This window comes from Oenanthe melanoleuca, chromosome 3, assembly GCF_029582105.1.
Source record: "Oenanthe melanoleuca isolate GR-GAL-2019-014 chromosome 3, OMel1.0, whole genome shotgun sequence".
Taxonomy (NCBI): Eukaryota; Metazoa; Chordata; class Aves; order Passeriformes; family Muscicapidae; genus Oenanthe; species Oenanthe melanoleuca.
Window position 1 is genome coordinate 89,624,262 of NC_079336.1, and position 27,502 is coordinate 89,651,763.

Genomic DNA, 27,502 nt, shown 5'->3' on the forward strand with positions numbered 1-27,502 from the left:
TTCACTACTGGTATAATTAATCGACTCTACAAGATTTACACCAAAGGTTTACTTAGTCTGCCAAGCTACAGTGAACTTTTATGCAATTTGCACCCCTTTCCTAATTTATCCTTTTCCCCATCCTGTTATGCTTCTGCCTACAGTAACATTTGTTAGCTTTGCAAACAGGCAAGCACCAATCCAGGCTCTTCCAGTTGTTTTGTGCCAGACATTAGCTGAGAGTAGACACTCCAAGTTCATATTCCAACATTCAAAACCAAGCTACAAAAGCTCAACATATTTGCCCTTTAGCATGTCCAGCCCCCTCACATTTTGATTTTTGTGATCAAATGGCAGACAACAAGCACAGATTTTATCACTGTCCTCTGTTACCTGAAGGATTATAAAAATATTGTCTTTATTTCCTGGGTCTTTTTAAAATTCTCATTTGTAAATGAAGTTAGGTAAGTACACTTACTTAGGGTGGTTTGAGCTTTACTAAAATGCTGTCTTGCAGCAGGTGAGTTCCTCGAGTGGCTCAGATTTTAAACTTTCAGGGCCAGTTTATGGCATCCAGTACCTTTTCCACACTAACCAAAGCCATCATTTTAAAGGCTGCTTGGTCTTGTCCCTCTGCTCTTCCCATCCCTCCAGCCAAATCCAAGCTACACAGCATATTCACAAGTCAGACTGACAAAAGTTCCCCTGCAACTGCTATGGAGCATGACTGACTTCTTTGAGAGCTACTCTATTTTGGTTAAGGTGATCTAGGTATCTTCCAAAGATGAAACTCAAGCTCACCTACTTAACTCATTTTGACTTAATTTGGGGTGCTTTATTAGCAAGCAGTGTAAGACAAAGTAGCTCCTATAATACAGAGTGATGTTTAAATTAGTTTACAATTTGCTTGGGCTCATCTAGAACTGCTCTGAACAAAGCCATTCAGAAATGTCAGCTGTGTTCCTAACCACTGTAACAAATTGTTGCCTGAACGCTGCACACCTAATGACTTCAAATTAGCCGCACTGCGATATTGCCTGACAGTTCGTTACGACTGTTAGCAACATAGCCGGCGTATCATGACCAATAAATTGGTTTCAGTGTGGGCTGGGAAAGGGACTTCCATCAATTTGATTAAAGAAATTACTGTAGCATTCAAAGCATAAAGACAAACTAGTTTAAGGAGACAGAAATAAGTTAACTGTACCAGAAAAACATTGCTTGTGATACAAGAGCTTGTTTATACACTGTTTGTGGCACAGAGAATGACTAAATTTCAATGGACTATTTTAGGGTCTGCAGGCTGTTCTCTTTCCTCTGAAGTAAAAAAAAAAAACAAACCTTCATAAAGGTACAAATTGTTATTATTCTTTGATTATGTTTATATATATCCAAGATGACACAGAAGAACTGATTCAAAGAAGGGGAAAAAACCAAACAGCAAGAATATTTCTATGCGATTTCCTTTTAAAGTAGAAATAAAATATCCTTAACTCTGATAAACAAACAACTGACTGGATTATTTATTCTACTATTAAGGTGTCCCAAAATCACATCTAAAATGAGAATGACGTATTACTCAGAGGAATTAAAGGTTATCCACTCTCATGCTTAATAAGGCTCCACTATCAAAATTAGAAAACTAATGAGCTGATGAAAACACACCAACATGCTCACTCATCTACTGGACAAGAAAAATACCTTAAGAAACAAGAGAAAAAGCTGACCTTTTTTTGTGTTACTTTACCCTCTGTGAAAGGTGATAGACTGAGAACCCTGGAGACTTCTGTAAGTTTGTCTGCTAGCTCACAGAGCAAGAACAAACACCTCAGCATTGGGGAGGGGCTAAAATACACCTGAAATGTTATCTGAAGGAATTGCTCGTCTTCTGAGAAACTGCTTTTGATGATCCCCATTTTTCTTGCCAATAAGATTGCCAGTCAGCTTTTATAATATCAATGCATTTATGTGATGCAGGCTGCAGTCCACTCCATGCAGACCAAGGAAATACTAAGATCTCAAAGGAGACTTTTTGGGTCAATTCAGTTCTTTGTACTGAATTGCTGGTACAATTCAGTTCTCACACTAGATGTAGAGAATAATTCCTCTGTGTCTTACCATAATATAATTGAAGTTTTCACCCCCCATGGTCAGTAGTGCTGCATTTACTAACAGAGCAGACAGACTTGCATTCAAATACTGCTGAATCAGATGACTAGAGAAGAGAGGACTTGCATGACCCTTTATGCCAGGCTAATGCTCTGGATAGCAAGGGAAGTTTATCTTACCAAAAGCAATACATGAAATAAAAATAATTCTCTAAGCAGCATGTGAAACTTATTAACATGGTAACGCAGCAACAACACTATTACTTCCAAGGTAAGATACATGATCATTTAAACCATGTTCTGTGGGAATATTCTGGAGCCTTAGGAAAATTTTATGCATTGTAGAGAGTGAAAAAATAGTATTTTTTACCAGCACCGAATAACTCATGTAATGATTTCTGTACGTTATCAATTTGCAATAAATACTGTATGTACCTGGAATATGCTTAGCCCATCCAATGATCACCACCAGTTCTCTGTCTGCCAGGTCACAAAGAGTGGTAAGTGCTTTGATGTCACTGTCTGGAACAGTGGGGTCAGGCATAGCATAGATCTTCTCTGGTTCAGCCACCAGCAAATGGGAGACAATCTTGTTATCTGTAAAAATGGTCCAGAACATTACAAGATCACCAGTAGCATCATTCTACACCTCAAACAGATGGCTCAGATTTCAAAGTGCACAAAAATTTGTCTTAAGACACTGAACCTAATTACACTTTATTGTAACTTCATGACCTCCTATGAGTGGTTACAGCACAAACAAATCTGATCCATTAACAGTTTATCAAGCCAGACATGTATGTTCTTAAGATAATAAATTCAATAGAACATAGAAATACATGATCCTCTTTTATTGCTGGAGTACAAACCTTATAGGAAAAAATTAATGCACTACAGTGTATTTTGTACTGTTCAAACAGAAAAGTTTTGCCTTCACCTAATTACCTGCAACCTGCCCTACCCCTTAAAGGCAAGGGTATTTTTGAGTGAGTAAATATCACCTGCAATTAGTCAATCACTGAAATCTGTAACTTCTGTCAGTGACCCCAACCACCATTCTTTACGTACAAACCCAGACTAATGATCTCCTTCTCATTTCTAAACAGGGAAAAACACTGAAATCAAAGAGAATAAAGAGTTTAAAACTAAGCAAAGTATAAAAGTATGCTAACTCTACTTCAGAAAACTGGTTTTGTGCAAAGAATGATACTTTATCATAGTCACACACTGCTTATTTTTATCTATATAGCATTTTTATTCACGTGTTAAATATTTACTTTTTCATCCCGTTGAAACATCTATTTGGAATAATCAATTAAGTTATATGGAAAAATTCAGAGAGGAAAAAAAGAGAAGAGCCCATAGAATTTACAACACAGTGTTGCTATTCTGTAAATAGGATAAACATAATATGAGCACTATATCCAGGTGAAGGCACAATGGAAATATTTTATCTCTATACAGGAGCCTGATTAATTACTCTGAGAAGGCAGAACTGAAAAATGGGAAAAGGACAAATTCATTAAGCCTCTTAATACAGGGTACATTACTATACTTCCCAATATATTTACATTTTATTTTTCCTGGTAGGTACATCTTTTGACCTCAAATAAACCGCCAAAATATAAAGTCCAAACGGGACCTTTCAGTGATTTTACATGAATCTGTTCCCTTTGGTGATATAAAACATTGTAAGGCTTGACATAAATGTGATTCCACTGTGAGAAAACACCAAGTATTTTCTGAGTGCAGAGAATACTGCCAGAATTAGTATAATTTTCCCTATCTGCATGTATACCAAGTCACTGGACAGACCACACTGCTCTCCTGCAGTGGAAGCTGACTGGGATGTGACTTGCCCAACAGTGTCACAGAGGATCCCTACTAATCCATGACATATTTCCATAAAGTGCTCACTCAGTTTGGATTTCTGATACTTTACTGCTCTTTAGTGACACAGACTCCTTGATTCTGGTCTACCATCTCTACAATTTTTGCCTTATTCCAAATTTGTGTGTCAGAAGTTGTGATATATGTTAGTCCTTTGTAGAATAAGTGCAAGAGACAACTGGAAACCATCACATCAAGCATGTTTTATTGCAAGGGGACATATTCATGCTTTATATGAACTATAGGAACTATGCCAACTGATGCAATATTTTGATCTCAATAGTCAAGTGATTATCAAACTGATTAATGAGGAATTCTATTCTTATTTACAATAGACAGATGGGATTTTTAACTTATATTGGCAAACAGCCTTTGCACGTTTTCTTTTAAATAGTCTCTTCATAACCTGTTCAATTTCACACAGAAAACACGTGAGAAAAGATAAGACTCTTTCCAAATTCCAGTGTTTTGAATTGATTAGGAAAATAGCATAAATTAATTAAGAGTTTCTTAACATCCAAACATATGCAGCTGAGGACTTCTACTTTTTGGATTTTTAAACCATGATAAATGAATGAAGAAGCACTCTCATCCCCAGATTCTGGGGTTTTTTCCCCTGCAGCAGAAGAAATGGCCAAAGAATCAGTTTCATTTGTGTATGAGGCTCCTCACTAATGGCATTCCACTGATGATTTAGGAATACTGTCTATTTTGATTCAGGATTTGCAAAATCCTGAAAATCTTTTTTATTTTTACAGACAATAAAATCTACAGGCAGGCCATTAAATTCTATGATGAAGCTGGAAAATGCAACGGAGATCAGAAGTAGGTGTAGAAAAGATCCTCCAAACACCTGTTCTTTCTTCCAGGGGGAAAAAGCTACATGGATTGGCACATGCATTAGCATAGAACATAGGAAAATTGTGAATGTACTTAGAAAACCCCATCACTCAGGAAATTGAATAGCCATGAGCACTGTTTCTAGGTAAATCTTATTTAATGTTTCCCTAATTAGAATCAATAGAACCCAATTTTCATTCCTGTGCCTTTGTTATGCACAAACTATCAGTCAGGGTCCAGAAAATCTCCCAGGCTACTTGCACACAAAACCGATTCAACTGTTTCAAGTCTGGACACTTATCTGCCCGGATTTGAAAATTAAGTTTTAAAAATGTTTATTACAAAATTGTTTGTACTTGGACAAGCTAAGGAAAACAGAGGGAGGCACTCAGATAATGAGTAATGATTAATGAGGAGGTTAGTTTATCTCAGACAACTGGAGCTTACAGAAATCAGTGTAGTTATCACCTCATAGGTAATGTAATGCCCCATGTTGCATTAATCTTGGGTTTACACAGAGATTCTTGTATTTCAGTACAACTGCATTAACCTCTTAAGGTTCATATCTTAAGGGCATGGGGCTTTTGGGTTGGATTTTTTTTTTTTTGTCTGTTTGGTCTTGGCTTTTTTTGGTATGTTAGTCTATCAACATTTCTACTCAATGACAATATCAAGCAAATGAAAAACTGACAATCTGTGCACCCAGGAAAACTAAACCTCTAATGAAATTAAGCATTAGAGTTTATTAAATTTTATTGTATTATCAGAAAGTTTTTATTATAATGTGCAAAATCTGCTTAGTGCAGCCCTAGATTGTATTTACAGAACAGTGGGACAGCTTATGGAGGCTGAGTAGAAGATGCCAGATTGGACAATTGAAGGAATATAATCAGCATAATGTTTTTTGGAAAGGCAAAAGGAAACTATGCCATATGTTCACTTAAGCCTTAATTTTATGTAAAACTGGCTGTTTTTTCTTTGACACAGCTAAAATGCCCTTTCACTTACAGTTCAAAGACTGTTTATTTGCTCTCCAGATCCCCATATGCTCAAACGTATTGTACACAGCACTGTCCCCTACTGGGGAACAGCATTGGAAACAGATTCCATTTTCTATCCAGCCAGGTATTTTCAAGGGGCTAAAGCTGACATGTGTGTTGTCAGAGGCTTAGAGGCAGAGGCAAATGGGAGACAAGAAGGAATTTGTCCTTATTTCACTGGTTTATTTATTCATGTTAAGAGTAAATTAACCTCCTCAGCAGGAGTAAGTGGTCATGTGTATTCCCATTTGAATCTGGAAGAGTTTACAACACTTGATACAGAGCCTGTGTGTCTTTGCAGGGTAATACACCAGCCTCTTGCACTACAGCTATAATGCTATTAAATTTACTTCATGGAATTAGTACAGTCACTGCTTGAGTTTATATAAGCTGCAAAGCAAAACCCCTAACTATTTTTAGTTAATCGCAAAGAGGATGGAACTTGTATTTTAGCAGTGAGATGATCATCTCTTTCCCTCTTAATTTCAGCCTGGCGAGATACAATCAAGGACATTATTAAAACATAACAAAACAAAGAAAAAAAATCCATGAGGGTACTAGAGCCTAAACTACCACTTTCTGCTTTGCTATTAGTGTGGCATATTGCTGTTTTAATCTAATGCTAGGTAGTGTATTAATCTATAGGTATAAATTAATGAGGCTCTTAATGTATTTTCATTGGGAGGTTGAGCAGTCAAACTCATTTAGTTAGTGAAAACTACAAAAATCACTTTCTTGTGAAAGCTGAAAGTAGAAGCTTCAACGAGCTAATGATCACAGTATGAACCATTTTATGTACCACTGAAAATAAAGATAACCTGTAAATGTAAAATTTGCACTGCATAAACCATGCTTTTATACACTTCCACCTGTAAAAACACCCTTTGTTCAACTCCACTTGAGAAAGATGAGCATATTTAAAGCAAAACCTGCTAACAGCCAAATCTATATCGTTTTCATGGTAATATTTTCTGACCAAACCCTTGTTCAACTCAGAAGCTTAGCAACAGAGCTGGGAGTCAGTAGCCTGTCCTGTGAGAGAAATGTTGTGTATGTGGAGTACTCACATGGCTTTTTTGCTGGCTGAACTAGCTGAGGGTTCAGGTATGGGCTGTTCTCTGCATCTATTCTGCGCTTGTACTTCTGGCGACCTCCACGTACTCGGTCTAGGCGCACACCTACGTTGGGAAACACAAGCAAACATGTAATTAAATACATTATGAGCGTGCCTTTCAGGTAGCAATCTTCTATTTCCTGCCTTCCAATATTTATATTAAAAGCATGTTTATTTCAAAAGATTAATTCTAGAAAGCATGGAAAATCAGCATTACAAGTATTTGCAAGCAGTTTGGAGTTCCACACATGCAAGACTAAGTATACAACATAATTTCCTGTTCATTTAAAACCATTCATTCAGTTTTACATATTATTAAAAACAGCTAGCAAGTTTAGTTTCCATTTGAAAGAGCCTAATCTTAAGTCATCTTTGCCAGAAGCAGAATTTCAAAGCTGTAATAAACACCATGGATGTAGAAGCATAACATTATGAACAGAGAAGTACAGAGAATTAGAACTTTGGAAACAATGAGTTCCGTATACAGTTTAGATAGCCAAAACCAAATTAAGATGGATTAACATGACCAGAGGATACAAAGTAAAATAAGTAAAATCCCCAGTAAAATAAGAATATATATGTGGCTTAAAGAGTGAAATTGTTCATGAGGATTTGAAAGAAATTGTACAGTTGCACATTTAGGTGTCATCAATGATAAATTAACATTTGTGTTCTATCTCCACACTGCTCATTCCTTCAATACAGCATTCTGCTGCCTGGTTTGTATGGACATACAGGAATTTACCTTCCTGAAACAAGCTATAGCTGCTCTCATGGACAAAATGAAACAAGGTGAAAGGCTGCAAAGACTGTCGGTCTTACAAAACAAGGAAATATTTTTATTTCTTTCTGAGTCACCCAGGCAGGTTTCCAGACAACCCGGATGAATGTGACTAAAACCAAGCAGTAACACAACACGGAAGTTGAAGAACTTGGCACATATGCAGGACAACAGGACATGTAATACCAAGTGCAAAACCTGTCCCTGATGACATGGATTTAACAACACACGAATGGAAGGACACATGAAGTATCAATGGCCCCTGTGAGCAATGGAATAAAGTGCAACTCACTTTCTCACTTTTCATTGACTATTTTAACTCTGCTCCCCCATGTATATTTTCTATTGCTATTACTATGTTCCAGTCTTCAACTTCCCATCCCTCTGATCTCTTACACACAAAATACCTCAAGAACTGCTTCTGGACAGCAGGGGAAGCCACCATCAAAGAAGTTGTAGTTCATGTGCACAGCAAGAAGAACACAGGACAGAGTTTATGTGCTGCCCTCTGAACCTGAACTGGTAGCACATACTAGTTACTAGGAAACATCTGTCAGTCCTCTTTTCTTCTCAAAAACCAAATAGGATTGACTCGGTTTTGGTAAAGGAAAACTGGTTTGCCAAATAGCCAGAAATCCAAGGCCAACTATTGCTGGGGGGGTTTTGTTTCCTTTTTCCTTATATTTCCTGGGGTACTAACACAGAAAGGAGATGCTTGCTTTAATGGCATAACCAACATCTGCAACTATAATTCAGTGAGTTGTATACAACAGTGCTCAACAGCTTTTGCTGATCAGGAAAGCAGGCAATGATCACCACTACTTTACAATGAAATTTCAGCTGGTTTACTGCAGAAGACTGTGTATGTCAGTCCATCAAATCCAAGAGGTACATTTCTCATTGTATGTCTCCAGGTGCATTTATGAGGATCACATGATTTAAACAGTAACACAAATGAACAACACACCCCAAGAGGTCAGCGCATAATGACAAATAAAATCATATTTATGGTAGTTACTGATGTAACTTGTGATGAATTTGTGGTCTAAGCTGTTTAATAAAATTTTTGCTGATTTAACCAACACAGCATGGCTATTTTTGGTTTTATTTTTTTAAAGTTATACTTAGAAATGCACAAACTACAAGACCACTTAAAAAACTGATAGCTCAAACCTTTCCCGAACTAATGATAACTCACTATTCTTCACACTTGAATCAAGAGTTTGAGCTACACCTGAAGCAAATGACATCCAGGACAATAAATTGCCATAAAAACAAACAGCAAAAGACCAAAGTTTGATAGTTGAATATTCAGAAATAGGCAGAGGATTAGAACAATCCACATGCAATATTGGTGGGATTATGAAAAAGACTGCCCAGCATTTGAAGAAAAATAGATAGAAAATGATTTCTGCATAATTCAGATGCCATCCTTCTTTCTGCTTGGGAACAGATTTCATAGTGATAAAAGATGGATGGCATCAGACAGAAGTATGTTTAATCAAAAAGTAATGGAACTGAAGCTTAAATTAAAATAATATAAATCTACCAAGATGAACAATTTTTTTTACCTCCTTTGCATTAGATGAGATACAGATTCAAGCCATTCACATAACTCAATGGAAGGAAATACAGAAAGATGTCACAATAGAAAATTTCACTTAGATCCAAGTGCTTACTTAACATACATTGCTACATCTGTACATGAAACTTTATTTTAAAAAATCCCAACTCCTACATAACTGGGAAGCAATTGTATTGCACAGTTTAAAATTACCTAAGTCTATAACAGAACTAATTCAAATTTCAATGTGAAAATAGTTTTGGTAACATAATGCCAATAAACTATAAATTAGAGTTTTATAACCCTTCCATGAAAACTGATGGAGTTTACCATCATTTTGGTTCCTAATATTTCCTTTATCTGGAAGATACCCTTTATCTATATTTTCTGTATCTATATCTATGAGAAAGTAGATACTCTGGATTTAATTTAGGATAATCTAACACACCCTAAGAGGTATTTTATTTCCTAAGGATCTTTATAGAAGTAAACACAGTGCAAGACACATGCATATTCCTCTGTAACTCCTATAGCTTGTATGAGAGAATTCATTACATAAAGGTTTATTTATCAAGACAGTACCTCTCAAGACATTAGCAACTGATGCCTCCTTTGTTAGAATAATAGAGGGAGGAAATAAAAATTATTTTGTCCACAACAATCCTCATTTGGGGCAGAAGGAGCTTTATATCAGTCACAGATGTAACTGTTTGAATTCCACACAGTCTGTATTCAGATTATTAAGGAGGATATTATGACATCTGGAGAAATTAAGTAGACCTCTGCTTCAGCTCTGCTGTGTATTGTGGCTTCACAGCATCTCAGTTCACTCACCCAATCAGTTCTCAACCATGAAGTGAAAAGATACCCACTCCAACTATAAAAAACCATGTAATATCTCCCAATGAAGTGCACTGTACATATTGTAATTACAGTTCTTCAGGAGCAAAATATCCATTCATGTCACTGAACACAGCTCCACCACAGACAAGAAGTTAAGTCTTCACATTTCCTAATGCTCATTTGAAAAACCTTCAATAGAGAAACAACACCAAGAGCCCTAATGGGAAAAATAGGGATGACCATAGGCTAGAAATAGGAAGAACAGGCTTGCCATCAGTTAAGAGAGCAGTTTCAGTGCAACACGCTCACTTTACATCTCAGGACATATTAAAAGTGCATTATTTACTCATTTTATCATCCACCACTATTTACTCCTCTATCATCCATTCCTATTCTTCTTCTCCATCCCCTCCTTCTTACCTTGGCTACAAACTTCCAGTGTTCATTTGTTCACTTGACCTATAAACATTGCTGTCCTTCAGAGCTCTATACCCACAAGAAATTCTCAAGTTACAGTGGAAAGCATTAACCCAATCCTTCAACTCAGGTCCTGCCAACACTAGGACTGCCTGTAAGAAATTGTTCACTACCTTTAATTGAGGAGCTTTTTATTTTGGAAAAAAATATAATTTACCTAATCAGTAAACAAGAGCTTTGAAATCAGACTCAAATGTGCAATTTTGACTTCCTTCAGGAATTTCATATTCTGCTCCCTTCCTGTTCCCCCTACCTACCTGTCTCATGGCAAGCTGGCATATTCTACATCAACACCACAACTGCCAAGCTCCACCTCTAACACAGCATTTGATATGTATGAAAAACATTCCAATCTCATATTTTCAGATATGAAAATGGCTAACAGTCCATTTTCTACAGATGTCTGCAAGATTTCCAGCATTGTCTTCAACAGTGAGACAGGTAAAAATGAATACCCACATAACTGCATCTTGCCAAGCTCTAGAGGAGCATCGGTAGAAGAGGTAAAAAACCTCAGATTAAAAGCAAAACTGGAAAGCACAAAAATAATTTTAATGGCATGTTCCAAGGTGGTTCTCCTTTGGGACAATGTCTTAATAGAGTGTTCCAGTTCACTTGAGCCTACTGTGATTATTTCTAAGATTGCTGAGTAAACTTCAGTGAATATTGTAAACTGTTTTGCTTTTATTTACACAAACCAGAAAAACTAGTTGATTTTTCCACTATGAACACAGAGAGAATGTAGTGAGATTTAAGAATGCATGTTCTATAATTTAGGGTTAGAGTCCAGTGCATTAACCCTGCAGTCTGAAAGACATGCAGTGGAAAAAATATTGAAACCATGAAAGACCTCTCTCAATACAGTAGAGACATGCAGAAAAGTAACACGGCTGAAGAAATAAGATAATACGAGCTATCATTTTTTCTGGACCTGAGTACTTGTTTTATGTGCTGAATTACAAAGATGTCAAAGAGCTTCTGCAATCAGTTTACAAAATATTTGGAGTATTTACCTTAGGCAAGTAAAAATTCAGCTAGAGATGTAAAAGATGTGTCTACTAGGCAGATAATATTTTGAAAACAGAGCCCTAATTCATCAAAGAAGATATAAGCTATGATTCACACTAAAGTTTCCCTGCTATGTGGCTGAATTAACAATTACCAGGGGAAGGCTTTAGTGTTTTATCTTCCTTTAGCCGTCCCCACAATTAAAGACATTATTTAGAGTAGCACAGGAAGTCTAAAAATCATCCTCCTACTTTACATTCAGTTAGTACCAAAAAGTATTTGTTAATGTGGGATAAAATTGCCTGTTCTCAAGAGGTGCCTATAAAGCAATTAATTCATGAACTGACCCATATAATTGACTGAAAAACAAAACAGTGTTTATTACTTTAATATCTAACTTGATCTGTGACTAGAAGTTGTTTAATTTAGCTGTTTCTCTGCAGCAATTTGCAAAAAACAATTTATTACTAAAAAACCTCAAGTAATCGGGCTAATTAAAATACTGAATCGTTCCAGGTTGAAAAATCAAAAGAGAAAAATACTGCTTTTGCAAAACATGTGTTTCAAACCAGTACTTCAGATTTTGCTTATGTTCAATAGAAAACAAAGTTTCTAGGCAACCAAATTTAATCAGTATTTTGGAAATTTCATTTTTGCCCTGGGAGGAGGGGATGAAAAGGCTGGATTTTTGCAAAGGAACTGATAAACACATCTCTTAGGTTAAAGCCCAGTGGTTTGTTTTTTTCAGTTTGACAAAAGAACTGATAAAAGCATTACTTACACAGCTCAGTACTCAACCTCTCTTGAAAGGAACATTAACTTTGCATGAACTAATCATCTACATGCTGAAATTTTGTGCACTGTCATTTATGCATTAAACCACAAAAGAACGTGAATAAAATCCCCTTAGTTTTCCCATGTAAATGAGACTTCATGTAAATAAATTCTATTATTTCTCAGCCCAAATGATTTCCCTTGAAGAATAGTCCATAAACAAAGATGTTGACAAGAAGGAAATGTGGCATAAAATGTTTAAGAATCCTATTGTTCCTTTACATTTTCAAATGGCTCCATATGTATCCTAATCTGTGACACTCACAAATACAAATTAGGTCACGCGCAACAGGTGACAAGTTTTAATTGAATGTCTTCTGTCTGCAATTCTGACAAAAGGTGAATGGAAATAAATGAGTCTGGCAAGACAGCCCTGAGCCTTACAATACCCAATACCTCATTATTTTTAAACAGCTATCTATAAACTGATGCTGACAAGCCTTGAACCTTTTATTTCTGTTCAAGAAGAGGTGAATGTGCAGAAAGAAAGAAGAAAATTTAAAAAAAAAGAAAAACATGACAGCTACACTGTTGCATTAAACATGCAACACCCATTATCCAATGATTAGCTCTCAAATATTACAAAAGAATATCTTTTACACTTCGCATAAGAACTTTAAAAAAAAATCTGATGCTTTTTTGGAAGAGGCAAGTACAGTAATAACACTCTATGCACTCAATTACGGCTGCCTAAATTTGATCCTTTCCAGGTTTCATACTACCAGATTTTCAATGGAATTATGCTAGACTCAAGCTGATTTTAAAAGAGACTGAAATTAGGCCAGTAAACAGAGGTTATACAGCTTCCACTTCTTTTCCTTCCCTTTTCCAAAGTGAGGAAGAGCCTGTGCTGCAGCAAAATGTGTGTATTGGTAAACTGCAAAGGAAAAGGAATGCAGAACTAAGGCTGAATATACATAAAGCCCTGGTGTTTCTGAAATGAAGGAGCTACCATTACATAATACTTCTCTCCCCATCACCTGGATTACTAATATACTAATTACTAGGAAGCAGTGTAAAATACTGCAACAGCTTTTATGAATAACACAGAAAATACTATTGCTAATTGCACCATTAAATTTCATGTCAATGTGCTTATATATCATAACCATACTATATGAGAGTATGTGCCTTATTTTTTTAATTATGCATACAATGTCCTGGGACAAGGTATAAGAATAAATAAAGGCAATCTATCACTAACTAAATACCACAGTTCTAACCTTAATTTATTTAAATATAATTACAGAAGATGCTATCTTGTTTCAGGGTTCAAATTACAACCAATTTAATGAAGTGGAGCTTGCTGGGCTGTAAAGTCGTTACTGCATCAATACACTTGTAACCATTACTTAAAAGGTGACAAGCCCAGACCGGGAAAGGCAGCTTGGCTGATGATCCAAGCAGAGGGCACCGAATGCCAGGAGACAGAAAGGTCAAAAAGTAAGTTTGAGCAAGGCCATGCCAATGCCTGAAGGTCAAAAGCAGGCCTTTATTCTAGATCACAGCACTAGAGCTTATAAAGGATTCAGGAGCTATGCTGGTGACAACTCTAATAGAAAAGAAGTCTAACTGAAGTTCTGGACCATTTGCTGGCAACTCTCAAGAGAGAAGGGAAGATTGAAATGAAATGCGTTACAATAATCGGACTGTGAAGTACCAGCAGCATGAACAAGACCTCAATACCCTTTTCAGATACAATAATGTGCAGTTTCACAATATTTCAGTTAGTGACTTGGAGGATGTGGGATTCTGGAATTAATCTGTGATCCAGAAGTCACAGGAATGTTCTTAATAGCGTGAGTTGAAAGAGTTGTGCAAAATAGTATCAGTTCTACTGGGACCAAGAAACATCCTGCTTAGAATTTGGATTTCTACCTACAGGAAGTAACTGCATTCTGCTGGAACAGAACCAGAGAAAACTAAAGGATGGCTCATCATACTAGACCTTTAAAACAAATGCAAAATTCATTGAAATATTAAGTTTTTTACCCTCACAAATACAATCCCTAACTTCGGTGGTTTTTTCTGTTTTATTAGCCTTTTTTTTTGCCCCACTTAGGGACAAAATCTTTCTCATCTTCCTCAAGGAGCAACCATTCTGTGATGACCTGTACAAGAGTCAGACAAGCAAAATTTACCTTCCAAATTGCATTCATTTAGCAAACTGAGACTTAGCTTTACAGCTAAGATGGCTTTATAATGCCACTCAAGCCTAAACTGGTCTCAATGCAAATATGTATTTTTCTCACAGAATTCTGGATTTTTCCAAGGCTTATTCATGAAAGCATCATTTTGACATTCTTTTCTCTTAGTACACCCATAGCAACCCTATCTCTGCAATCTTCCTCATATTTATGTGCTAAGTAATAATGAGCTATATTTTTTGTGGTGGCACACTGCGCAATTCTTCTCTGCTTTTTCTTTATTCTTTTAAAGAGTAACATAATGATTTGTGAAACTGCATCCATTTTGGACTTGATCCTTCAAGCTTCCTCAAAAGGTGCAGCAGAATTCTGAAGAAGTCTTTGTTCTATTTTATGGCTGTACAGGATCTAGAGCAGGGGGTACAATGAGAGAACAGCCCAAGAACCTTACACCATGTCTCAGCTTCTGCTTGCAGCTAACAGATTTTTAGGAGCATTAATTTTATCTCATCATTATTTGTAAGTGTAATTTTTTAAGTATACTTTATCAATTTGACTTCTACAGAAGACTACAATGGAAATACTTAGGAATGCTTCCTAAATGGAAATGTAAAATATCTGAAGTAATTTAGTGAGTACATACACCAGTCTGATGCTAAAAAAAAGGGGCGTACTTTTAAACCTACACACAGACTTTATATGAAAATACGGGTTTGTCTTGGAAAGTATGGTAGATATTCTCACTTTTTGGCTTTCTGCAGCCATAATATGAGCATTGGGCCTTCTGCATTATTATTCTGTTTGCACATGTTTTTCAAGACTAGACAGGAGTTACTCAGCAGGGTTTCATTTGGAGTCCAGAGTAATCTTGCAGTACAACTACAAGATAATTCTAACCTCAAGATAAAGGTTTTGTATTACTAGTTTCAGATGTCTCTGGCAAATAACAGGGCATTTCTGTACTTTGCACTTCCTGTCCATGTACAGCAACTTTCTGTTTCTTACAATTCTGTCTGCTACAAGAGTAAAGTTCAACAGTGGCTTATATGGGTACATAGTTCAGATGGGCACGTTTTATGACTGTCAGGTATCTGAAATTCTTGGTTTCTACTTCCTTTCTGATTTGTCGAGCAGTTGCTTATTTTAAAAAGTACAGTCTTTGTCTGTTATTTAGGTAGGGGGTAAAAACTGATGATCTGGGTTAATATGGTTTTGGACTGGAAGGCATTGACATAGCACATCAAGCCCCTTCTTGTTCAGTGTTGCTTCTGCCTGAAAATCTTAATGTGGAATAAAAAATGTTGTTTGGTTTTTTTTTTCATTATTTTCAGTGTGTTAAAGCAATGACTCTTCAGCAACAAAAAACTTCAAAATGTAGTGGCTAGAGGGGCATCAAATTGAGACTAGCAGAGCAAAATAAAGAAAATTATGCAAAATGTCAATGTGGTCGGATTGTTTCCTATTAGTATTGTTGCATTGCTTTTAAAGTTGGAAACAAAAAAAGGAGAGAAGTCCTCTGCATAAATTATGGTTTCTGGAGATGGCAGGTAAAAACATTCCAAATGGCCTTGCCAGGAAGGGATTTTACAAATGGCCTTTAATGGAGAACCATGATCCCATCCACATTACAAACATTTACCCAACATTTTCCAGAGTACTGAAACTATGCCTTTTCCTCTGTTTGTATATAACATTTCCCCTGTTTTTCCATGAATATACTATCAAAGAATTGTATACACATGAGAATCAGAAAGTGAAACTGAGCAGAAAACCACCAAAATTAATTGATTCAAATTCTGATGCTAAGGTTAAGAGAAAAGCAAAATAGGGAATAATTTTTTTAACTTATTCAATTTTACAAGAGAAGGCTTCAGTCCTACAACTGAATTATACAGGTAAAATGGTATATAAAATTATCAGGTGTGATGGAACACGGCAAGACTAAAAGATGCATATAATTTTGATAATCTTCTAATGTTCACTCCTTTTACCTTAATACAAAAAGGACTGACATATTACTGTATAGATGAATATAAAAATATAAAGATAATATCTGGTGATATCAACTAAAGTGTGAAAAGGACAACATTTTTTTTTTTTTAACAATTCCTATAATAAGTATATATATTTGTGTTTCTTCTTCATAAAGCAATGGAAAAGAATATGACAGACAAGGAGTTAACAGGTTGAAAGTTCCATGGCTATAAATGAAAAAAAAATCTAGGTCTTCATTTTGAATTTTAAGTATTCTCCCAAACATGCTTAGCACTTCATTCCTGAGTGTGAGTGATTTATACCTTAGCTCACACACCCTGCCAGCCTCACCACCTGACATTCTTCCTGACACTCTGGAGTGACAGGTTACCTGCTCCTGGCCTCTGAGTCTCGTCTTGAGGTACCACTGGAGCAATTAACGGGAGGTTTATTAGTGATACCACTTCACTGACACTACTGCTAGGAGCTTTCCACACCAAAGCACTTTGGTTGGCCAGCATATCAACAGTTCCTTCGTGGTTAGCAACAGGAATGGATCAGAGCCCATGCAGAAAACCCCAGCTGAGAAAGAGAACTGCAAATGTGCTCAGCATTGCCCAGACTTTTTGACTGCCCCTAATCTTACAAACAATTAATAGTATGAGATAAATTGATTTCACTTCAATAAAACACAATAAATTTTTAAACAATTAGATGATATAGTCTTATTATAAAGTGCCTCTGTTCTAAAAGAGAAACAGTGACAATTTTCTCCTAATCTCATAGGTAACACTGGCCCTTTGGGAAATGGGTTAATAAATTCTAGTTTTCTAAACCAGGCAGACTGATTTACTGTAAACTTCCCCCATTACACTTCTAGTACATGTCTATCAAATGGCTTATGAGAACAAATTTATGGAAAATATCCAAGAGTAATGCTTTGTTCTTATTAAAATACATGAATATGTATGTAATTTTAGCCAGCCTAAACGAACAAAACAAAACAAAAGAATAAAAAGGTCAACAATTTTTGTCATAAGAATTATTCTTTTACACAAGAAAAAATTCCTCCCTGTTAAAAATTTCTTTATATAAAAGATGTTTGTCTTAGGAAAATATTTTTCTTTAAATTTTATTAGCAACTGCTATCAAGAAAACCTGTACAATGTAGAAGGGTATGTTAATACAAGTAATTGGGCGACATAATTACATGAGCATTATTTAAAAGAGGAAATAAAGCATAAAATTTCCTCATAAATTATTTTTACATAGAATTTCAACATATGGAGAATTAAAAAAAAAAAAAAAAAACCAAAACAGTTCTAAGTCCTGACAAGTACAGTCTATTTAAATTTATACATATCTACCCTCCTTCTGAATGCAGATGTTGATGGGAATATTCACCATGAGGTAAACACACACATATTTTGCTTATTCAGGGGCCATGAAAAGAATATTTACCAAACAGGAGACCAAGGTCTTCTCACTCAATGCACTGTAAATCTATTATAGCTCTACTGAAGTCTGCACATTTCTCCAGAGTTACTTCTAAGGGTGAGAAGAGCCAAGACTTTACTTTCATTGACTTTGTATTTTTTTCCAAATACTGTGTTCCTTCCAAAGTTTTCTGCTTTATGTCCCGAAGTTCTCTTCTTTCCATTAAAACACATACACTGGACTAGTTCTTTCTTTCTTTTTTTTCTTTTAAACATATCACTATACCTTTCTATGGAATGTGACACCCAATTTAAAAGACATTAAGACTCAAAAGTAGAATTTACTGAGTAAAAAGATGACAGGTTATGTATAGAATAACTTAATGGAACAAACCCACAAATAGAAACCTAGAGGAGTATTTAATGATATTTATAACTAGCACCCTCAAAATAAATAAATAAATGTGTGTAATAGTCTTCCTCGGACAGGTTTTGAGCAACTTGACCAGGAAGTGTGTGTATAATTTGTACAATTCAGCCCTGGGTTCTTGAATTTCTTACAATTGAAAAAAAGTCATTGTTGTCACTGTGTGATCAGGAAAACAGACACAGGTCTAAAGGAAAAGAAGATGACAAGATCCATGATGGCTTGCAGTGAATACACTTTTCTCTCTCCAGCAAAATACTGCATCAGTTATAGGAAATGTCACTCTGTTTTCTGGGAATATTGTTTATTGGAGAAAATAACAACACATGGCACTGAGGATGGATCCTATGAGGAAGACCTTTGGGATTGGTGATGGGACCTTCTTAAATCAGTGATCTCAATGGTCTTAACAAATCTGATATTTTCTGACACTGTTTCTTAGGGTTTCACATGTTTCCCATTTGCTGACATGCGAGATTTATGTGAAAATCGTACACCTTGCCACTGCTCAGGAGCATTTGTTTCTTGAATTGAGGCAGGTTTTAGAAACTGTAACACAATTCATTTTTTACTGCCTTTCCCCTATTTTACAGAGTTAAGTTATTTTCCACTTGTCATGCCATTGTGTCAGAGATGGTGTGGTGTGGTGGATTGATACCTCTTTATTATTCTCTCCAGCCCATTCCTTTCATTTTAGATTGCTCTCTGATCTTCTTTTAAACTATCCACGAAGAGTGGAAGTGTAATAAAGATCTCTACTTTGTGCCAAATGTTTGTGGGGACCACTATTCTCTCAGTGATGGTATTTGCATATTTCTTGAAACTAGGTTAACCTACAGTTAGATCAACAAGAAACTTCGCCATATATACTAAATCTATCAACTTAGCAGAATTTTAGTTTTAGCTGGACCATTGAATTAAGACTATGAACTCACAAAAAAAAAGAGAGAGTGTACTGCAAAATTTATATTGACAATCTTATTACATTCAGAGTAAAATTCTGTATAACTTCCAGAGACCTAAGATGACTAATCCCACATCAAAAAAATCCTAAACCTCTAATAATTTCAAAGCCAGAATTCTGTGATTTTGATTGGCACCTTCCCTACATCTGAAACAGTGTAGCCCATTTTTTATTCAAAAATGTTTACACAAAACAGCATCAAAATAAGTTTCAAATCCTCTGCATGAGCTTTTTAATTTTTAAACCTATCTAATTAAAAGATGAGGAAATTATCTTTGTAGTTACATAAATATGTAAGACAGAGTAAAAAAGCTTTTCATATATGCTTGTTTTTTATTTGTCCCATTCTGTTGATTCTACTCTGAGGAATGGATTTTTATCTTTGTGCTAAACATCAAAATATGCTCTCTACACTTTACATTTCTTAAACCATGCTGTACATTGTACCACTAAGGTGTACAATCCTCATCAAAACTGCACACAGCTGGCAATTGCCACAGTGAACTAAACAGACTGGGATTTCAAGTGCTGGATACTTAACAGCCGGAGAAGCTCTTTAATCTTGTTTAAGAAAGAGAGGGCATAATTTATCTAGAGACAATCCTCCTTGGCAGCATGTGCATAAGAAAGGGAGGCTCAATCTGCTGAGCTTTAAAAGGGAATTGAAAATAAAAGTTTCTACCATGAACATACTTCACAACAGCAACAAATAAACAATCAAGCAGGGTAACTGGTACAAACATGAGGTCTGAAGCATCAGTGAAGAAATTCTGCTTGTGTTGGCAGCTGCACGAACCAAAGCTACTCATAGTGAGAGAGATTGCTGAACTGGGCCATAATCAAACACTTTCCAAACACTTCTCACATATCATGAATCCTGAAATGGATGGTGATTCACAAAAGTACAATGCCAAACTGGTTAATGCATATTATTTGATTTTAAAAAGTGTAAAACTACATCAGTTTGGAAATGAGGGCAGAAAATGTATCTTATTACATGCAATTGCAACACAGTCAATCCTGCCAATGGCAAAGATCAATGGCTAGACTAGTAATTCCTCCACTGAGAATAGCTAGGGCGAGACAAAGAATTCCTTCATGTCCTTTTCATTCATCAATAGATACCACGAAAGAAAAAGTGGGTTATTTAGTGCTAGTTTCAACTTACATTATTAATGTGAGGAAGCAGACTAAATACTGATTAGCAACAAAGTAAGCTCAGTGAAGGAACAAAACTATTGTTAAGTTGCAAGGACCTCATATAAAAAGTCAGTTGGATTGTGGATATGCTCTCCCTCCCTTTCAATTTTGATGCACAATTGTTGAAAACTCTTTAAAAATTTAATTTGAATGTAGGATCAATAAATACTGGTGCTTTTTTTTCCACTCAAATACATGACCCAGGAAAAAACTGGTAAGTCTGTCTTTCAAGAGAAGGTTTTCCATCACAATTTATTCTTTATTATGGAACAGTTTACCTGAGGACACATTTAGAGATCAGTGCCATGTTCCACTGCACAAAGATCTGTTATTAGGATCTGGCAATTTTACAGTTTTCTTGATGAACAAATGCCTGTTCAGAGAAAACTACAATTCTTAACTCCCATGCCCCTAAAAGCCCCATTGCAGACTTTTTCCAGCATAATATCCAACATACCTGCCTAATTAATGTAAGCAGTATTACTGCCATTTATCTTTCATTTTCATTGTTTTTTACTCAGTTACTTCTCCAGCAAAATGCACTGTGTTTTATTGTTAATTGTGATTTTAAAAAAAGAAATAAGCCAAATCAATTACAATGCTCTATCAATCTGTATGGTTGAGCCACAGCTTTTACTGTTTTAATTAAATGAAGAAATGGGTCTATCGTTTAAGGGCATTAAAGAAGGCAACTCAAAACTTCAAGTAAAGGGGTTTTTTGCTTTTACTGAGGGACAGAGATACCCATGAAAACAATACAGGTCTCTATTTGAATTCCAGAGCAGCTGTGAAATTTATAAGAATCACAGAAACAAGCAGTTACCCCTTTTTTGTTTTAGCCAACATATCACTGATTCTAATGGTTTTAAGAGGTGAAGATGTTGTTACCTACAAAATGTTGCCATGGCTTTAATCCTGGGTTGTCAGGAGGACACAGTCGTTAATGAAAAAGGAAATCTAACAAATGAACAGGAAAAATTCTGAAGTAAAAACAACAAGCCATATAGGTTGTTGTTGACTGGAGGAAGATTAGTGGAATTAAACTTTATTAACAGTATAAAACTGATCTTGTATATCATCGGTCTTATATTAAAAATTTTCCTAAAATATGTGAATTTCAACAACAGAAATATTTGTCATAAATGGGATTTGACATATGTGTGAAACTGGATAAAGGGCTTTTCAATCAAATCTGTCTTGTAGCAAACTCTATGGCAGAGGGTTGCCACAACAGGGATTGCTGAGTAATTATGAAAGTACATAATGGTTCATCTCTACTATTCCTTTTTCTGACTCACTCTTTTTTGTGACCAGCAAAAGCTGTAGATGGTACAGACAGTATTCTGTTTACACAGTCCCCTTTTTCACTCCAAACATCCCCAGGCCAGAGGGGATCACCAAAGAAGCCAGTCTAAGAACAACATAAAACATTATTACTCCTCTGGTTTTCCCTAAATGCTCTAGGTAGCCATCACTTTATCCCGTGTACACTATGTTCTGTTACTGCCCAACCTAATAAAGACTTCTGCCACAGCGATAGCTTTTCATCTTCAGAGCTCTTTTCTCCTCTCCTGATAAGGCTGCCAACTCTACTCTCTGTAAATGAGCTCATGTGAACACTTTATTTTCGGCTTGTGGAAACAAAAAGGGCCAGTGCTCAGCTTCAGAGCTTGAGGGCGCGGTTTGCTATCTTCAAAGCATGACCAAGGCGTTTGAAAGGGATTAAAATTAAATTGGTAAGCTTAGCTTGAAATAAGGAACTTGAAGCTGGACTATTGCACTCACAAACACTGCTTTTTCTTTAAAAGCTTCAGAAGTCCCTTAAAAATGGTCACTTTAACTCATTTTTATTTGTGCACTCTTAAACCTCTGGCAGCTGCTTTGATAACACTGCCAGCCACTACCCCATATTATCATCAGCAGGCACATATAGCTGAGCATCTCCCTATCAGGACAGATGGTTATCCCATCCCAGTGCACTCAGTTCAGAAACATGTGAATCACAGCTTCAGCTTCCTTATCCAAACAGCAAATAAATTAAAACTTATTTGCAATCAGTGGCATATGTTTGCATCTGTGTACAGAATGACTTGGGCCAAACCTGACTTGACATGTTTCATTCAGTGACATCCTAACTATTTTGTGAATCTCCAATTCCTGGCAGTGTTTGGTGCACAATAAGGAGACATGAAAGAAAAACAAACTTCTACAAATACTTCCCTTGATGTAGGATTTTATAGATGAAATTCATTTCAATGGATAGCTACTACTATGTAATGGATACAAAAATCTGTTTTATTTTTAAAAGCTTTTACAAAATATATCCTTAGGAACAAAGCAATTGACTGTCCATCTCTTAAAATGCTATGCTTCTGTATCAGGTGTAGCTGGCCAAGTGGATAACCAAGCAAGCAATGGCTCAGGGCATAGGTATTCCTTCCATCTATCATCCTGCTCAAAATCCACTCCATCAAAAATTATTTGCTGGGCTTATATTCCTACTCTGTCCACATCAGGAATGTGGACAGAGGACCAACGCTGTTGTTCACACTATCTCTTCTAAGTTTGGGGCAGTTTTAGATAGCAAGTTTCTCATTATTAAAGAGATCTAATGACACAGTTTGAAAATACAGTCAGTAACAAAGCAGAGGGAAGCAAAGCAGCCCTTCTTGACATGAAAGACTTCTAAGGTAAGTTGAAGCCCTGACTCTTTTAAACACCATCCTAAGATAAACACTAAAGGTTATCCAGAAACTGCAAATGATCATTGGAGGGTAGAATATTCAAAATAAAATCAATCCTCTGTTATATTTCTAAATAAGAAATGCAACACAACTTTCCCTTTAAGAAACTTATTGATGAAAGTAAGGATTAGAAATAGCTGTGTCCAAACATACCACAAACATGACAAGAAAATACAAAGCTGGTCTAAACACCAAATAAAACCGAAACAGAAAGATGGACTACACCAAAGAAGAAGAAAAGGGGAGTTGGAAGATGGTCTGATTTGGCTTCACAGACTCAGCGTGTGAAATCACAGGCAGTAGCAAAGCCACCTGTCAGAAACTGCCTTCAAGCAAGCTGCAAAGCTCTGTTTAGTAGCCATGGCACCCCTGCATGCCCAGCCTGACCAGTGGCTCCTTCTCTACACACCAGCACTGTGACACTGCCATCCTTCTGCCCTGATCTCATCTTCATGCTCCCTTGTGCCTTCCCCACCACAAGATATTTTATAGTCATGAGTATCAAATGCACAAAGTCCTGGAAAAGTCCCAGCCTTGGTTAGGAAACATCTTTATGCCCTTACTCACTTATGAGTCTGAGTGTCTGACACGGCTCATGATAGACTTTAGACATTTTGTAGAATTGTGAGATAAGCAGCCAGTCCTATAAATAAATCAAGAACCAAAACCACAAGTCATGCAGAAAAAACAAATGTATTCTCAACATGAACATCTCAAAACCTGACTTAAAACTGGAAGTTAATATATCCTATGACAAATATCTTCTGCATCCCAAAATACACTACATACTGCTAACAAAACAATTAAACCTGAAGGTGTGTATGCATGACAGACTAGAAAGTAAGCTGATGGCACAGCATAGGCATGACCTTGCTTCTGTAACTAACAGCAGTTTATTGACTTTGAAGGTACAGAACTAAGTTACTAAGATTTAGCTGGCCCCCTTCCTATTCTTATAGCATCTACATAATACTACCATAAACCTACTATTCTTAATAATAAATTATATTATTAAAAACTGGGGCCTCTGGCCTTCCTGGCTGAGCCACTAATCTGTTCCTATTAGCAGGTAGGGTCTACAATGAAGGCTGGATACAAAACCCATTAGTAGTAACTAATTGCAATTGACTAATTGATGCTAAGTGACTGATCTTAATCATGTGTAGGGACTTCAGGACCTTCTCTCATTCCAGAAGAGGTACTTCCTTCCTGTAGCTCAAAATCAGTTAGCATTGCCCAAGAATATTTATAGCACACAAATGGTGTTTTGGCTTAACATGCTATACTGTTCACTTGGGGTTGTTACATCACTGTGATTCATTACATCACGATAATGTAACTGAAAATTAAATTGTAAATCAACATTTGTTCGCTTAGTCTTAAAATAACTATCTTTCAAATACTATTTTAGACATTTAGAAGCCTGCAGTTATCCTCAAAGTAGTCAACTTTGTTAGCAGAGGGGATATAAGAACTCAACTTCCATGCCTGCCAGGATTCAGATTTGTTTGCTGCTGTTTCTCCTCTTTTAAAGGGAAAGGAAAAGTGAACTCATACTGACATCTACATTTTTAAAAGAACAGTATTTCAAGCTTAAACCAAGTTAATTATTATTACTGTCTCTCTTCTTTTATCAGGAAAAGGCACATCACGAAAATAAAATAACTGCATTCCAGAATAATTTTCACTTCCATGTGACTTTCTGCTCCACTACAGAAATTTTTCCACCCTTCTCCACTTGAGAAGTTTCTTTTTGATGTGGCATGTACTCCTGTTTTCCTCTGCAGAACTGAATATCCCGTTGGACAGGGCAGTTAAAAAACACCTACAAGGAAACACCTTGTTGGCTAAGGCACCTACAGATTTTATCACTCATTCCCAGTAACAGACTTTGAAATGGTCCTTAATGAGCACACAAGCATTAAGGAAAACCTAAACAGACATATAATGTTCCATCAAAAATTCTGACCTAAGGCCACTAAGAGCTTAGTGTTAGGATAGCTCTTGAGCAATGACTGGAGCACTTGAAGAGAAGAAATTCTTTCCTATCAGAACAGAGGAGGCAGCCCTGTCTTCCAGGGGAGAAAAAAACCCCAAAACCAACAAACCATGGTTTTAACTAGAAGATTAGCAGAAAGTATATGGCATAGGAAACAATGCAAAACAAATGTTGTAGTTAACTAAAATAAACTCTAGGATGTTGCCCGTCTAGTCCAATCCCTGGTTCTTTGGTTTGTGTTTGTAAGAGATTTTGCTGGCTACCTTAATCACTTTTTATCATGCAGTGAACTGCAGAGAATAAGCAAACAGAACCCTCTCAAGGCCAGGAGCTGAATTTGGGTCAGGCTGAAAAAAAAAGGTTTAGTGGCCTGTACTCCCTGTCTGCCAAAGTTTGCTTTCTACCTGGACGGCTGTAACTCTGCTAAGCTACTGAGAATAATGTTTCTCTGTCTCAAAAATCAAGTGGGCATTGCTTGGAATAGCAAATACTCAGATTTAGAAAGAACGCAATGTTCTGTAAAAATAGAACATTTTTTAATAAATATATCACCATCTATACACTGGCTCTGTAGGATTTTAACTCATATATATTTAGGTTATTTACTCTGTAATGCCTACTTTAATGATGATAGCTCTGAAATATTCTTCATATGCCTAGTTTCCTTTAAAAAATTACTGCACTTAGCTAGAAAAAAAACCTTTCTGTTTTTCATCCCTCAACTGCTATACTTCTCAAAGTCTTCCATATTTTCAGCTATTATCCCTTTCAAGCAAAGAGCCCACTTAATAACGTTCACTCTAACAACCTCATTTATTTTCCAGAAAATTAACTCAGTTTCAACCCTGATTAATGATTTCATCTAAATGAATCAAATTAAAAATTGAAAATTATATTTCAAAAGCCAAAGAAAAAAAAATTGACCATTTCCAGTTAACAAATGATCCTTTCAAATATTAAAAGATGACCATGAAGAGTGCGTGATAGTAATGAAATCTAACTGGGGCCCACTGCTTATCTGGAGTTCAGGAAGGGGGAGAAATGGGAAAAAAATCTTTCTGCATTGTTAACGCTGAAGTCTCTTGGGATACCAAACTGACTTCCACTTAGTCTTTGCCTGTAATCAGTACACCAAAATAATATGAGAATTTCAATGTTAATTAAACTGTTAGGGTTGGAGATGCACCAATACTGAAGAGGGATTACGAAAGCACACAGTACCAATAACCACATCTGTTAACAAATCCTAATCTATGGACGAACAATTTAGCCTTCCTCAAACTACTAATACCTAGGTAGAACCTGTCTACTAGGGAAGAAAAAGATCTTGGGACTTTTTAAAAAGAAAAGAAAAAAAGATCAGCTGAATTCCCTAAAGAAAAATTGGTTACACCCAAGATCCCATATACCGTCTTGTAACAGAAGAGAGATCCAATCTATTTGGCCCTTGATTTGCATACAAAAAGAAACACAAAGTTGTATTTCACCTTCCCTCTTGTACTCCCTTGCAGTTAACTTTGTTCTCACAAAAACCTGTTTTAAAAATTGTGATTATTCTGTGTATTTTCCAGGTCATGGTGCTTATCAACTAGTTCAAGTAGTAAAAAGTACTCAACACTTGTACGGATAAATGAGTAACATTAACTTTTAATTACAAATTTACTGATGTCATATGGAATGCTCAATGAAAAATTGCAACACATAACATTCATCCTGGAGCTGGGCCAAAGCACAGAGACTGACACTCTTCCACTGCACTGCAGAAGCTTCTGCTTACCAGGCTGACTTTAATGGAGCTCCAACACTTGCACTGAGGTTGTTTCACAAAAAACTGTATGGAGTAACCAGACAGAAGTGAGTGGTAGAGCAGTAAGAGGTTTTTTGTGGATCAAGCCTCAGCATTTGTGTGACACAGATGTCTCTTAGTTTTCTGACTCTCAGGAAACAGACTGTCCCATTCTATTGCTCTGAGCCAAGGACAACTCCAGCAGCAAGGCCAAATACCTAGATGTTTGTGAAAATTTAGGAGTTACCTGATGGGAGAGACTGGAGGCCACTCCAGACAGACATTCCACAAGCTCTCCAAACAATTCTGACATACGTTTGTAACCCACCTGTAACACGGTGCATAAT

At 36.3% G+C, this 27,502-nt stretch overlaps 1 protein-coding gene across 23 annotated transcripts in view; it reads right to left on the bottom strand.

Annotated features, from left to right (window-relative positions):
* Window positions 1-27,502, bottom strand: part of ESRRG (estrogen related receptor gamma) — a 388,458-nt gene that overhangs the window by 45,149 nt on the left and 315,807 nt on the right. For all 23 annotated transcript variants that reach the window (XM_056486397.1, XM_056486378.1, XM_056486380.1 and 20 more), the window contains 2 exons: window positions 6,925-7,035; window positions 2,523-2,684 (listed from right to left, as the gene is read on the bottom strand). In XM_056486397.1, the coding sequence (XP_056342372.1) occupies window positions 2,523-2,684; window positions 6,925-7,035 (273 nt within the window). The remainder of the gene's footprint in view (window positions 1-2,522; window positions 2,685-6,924; window positions 7,036-27,502) is intronic.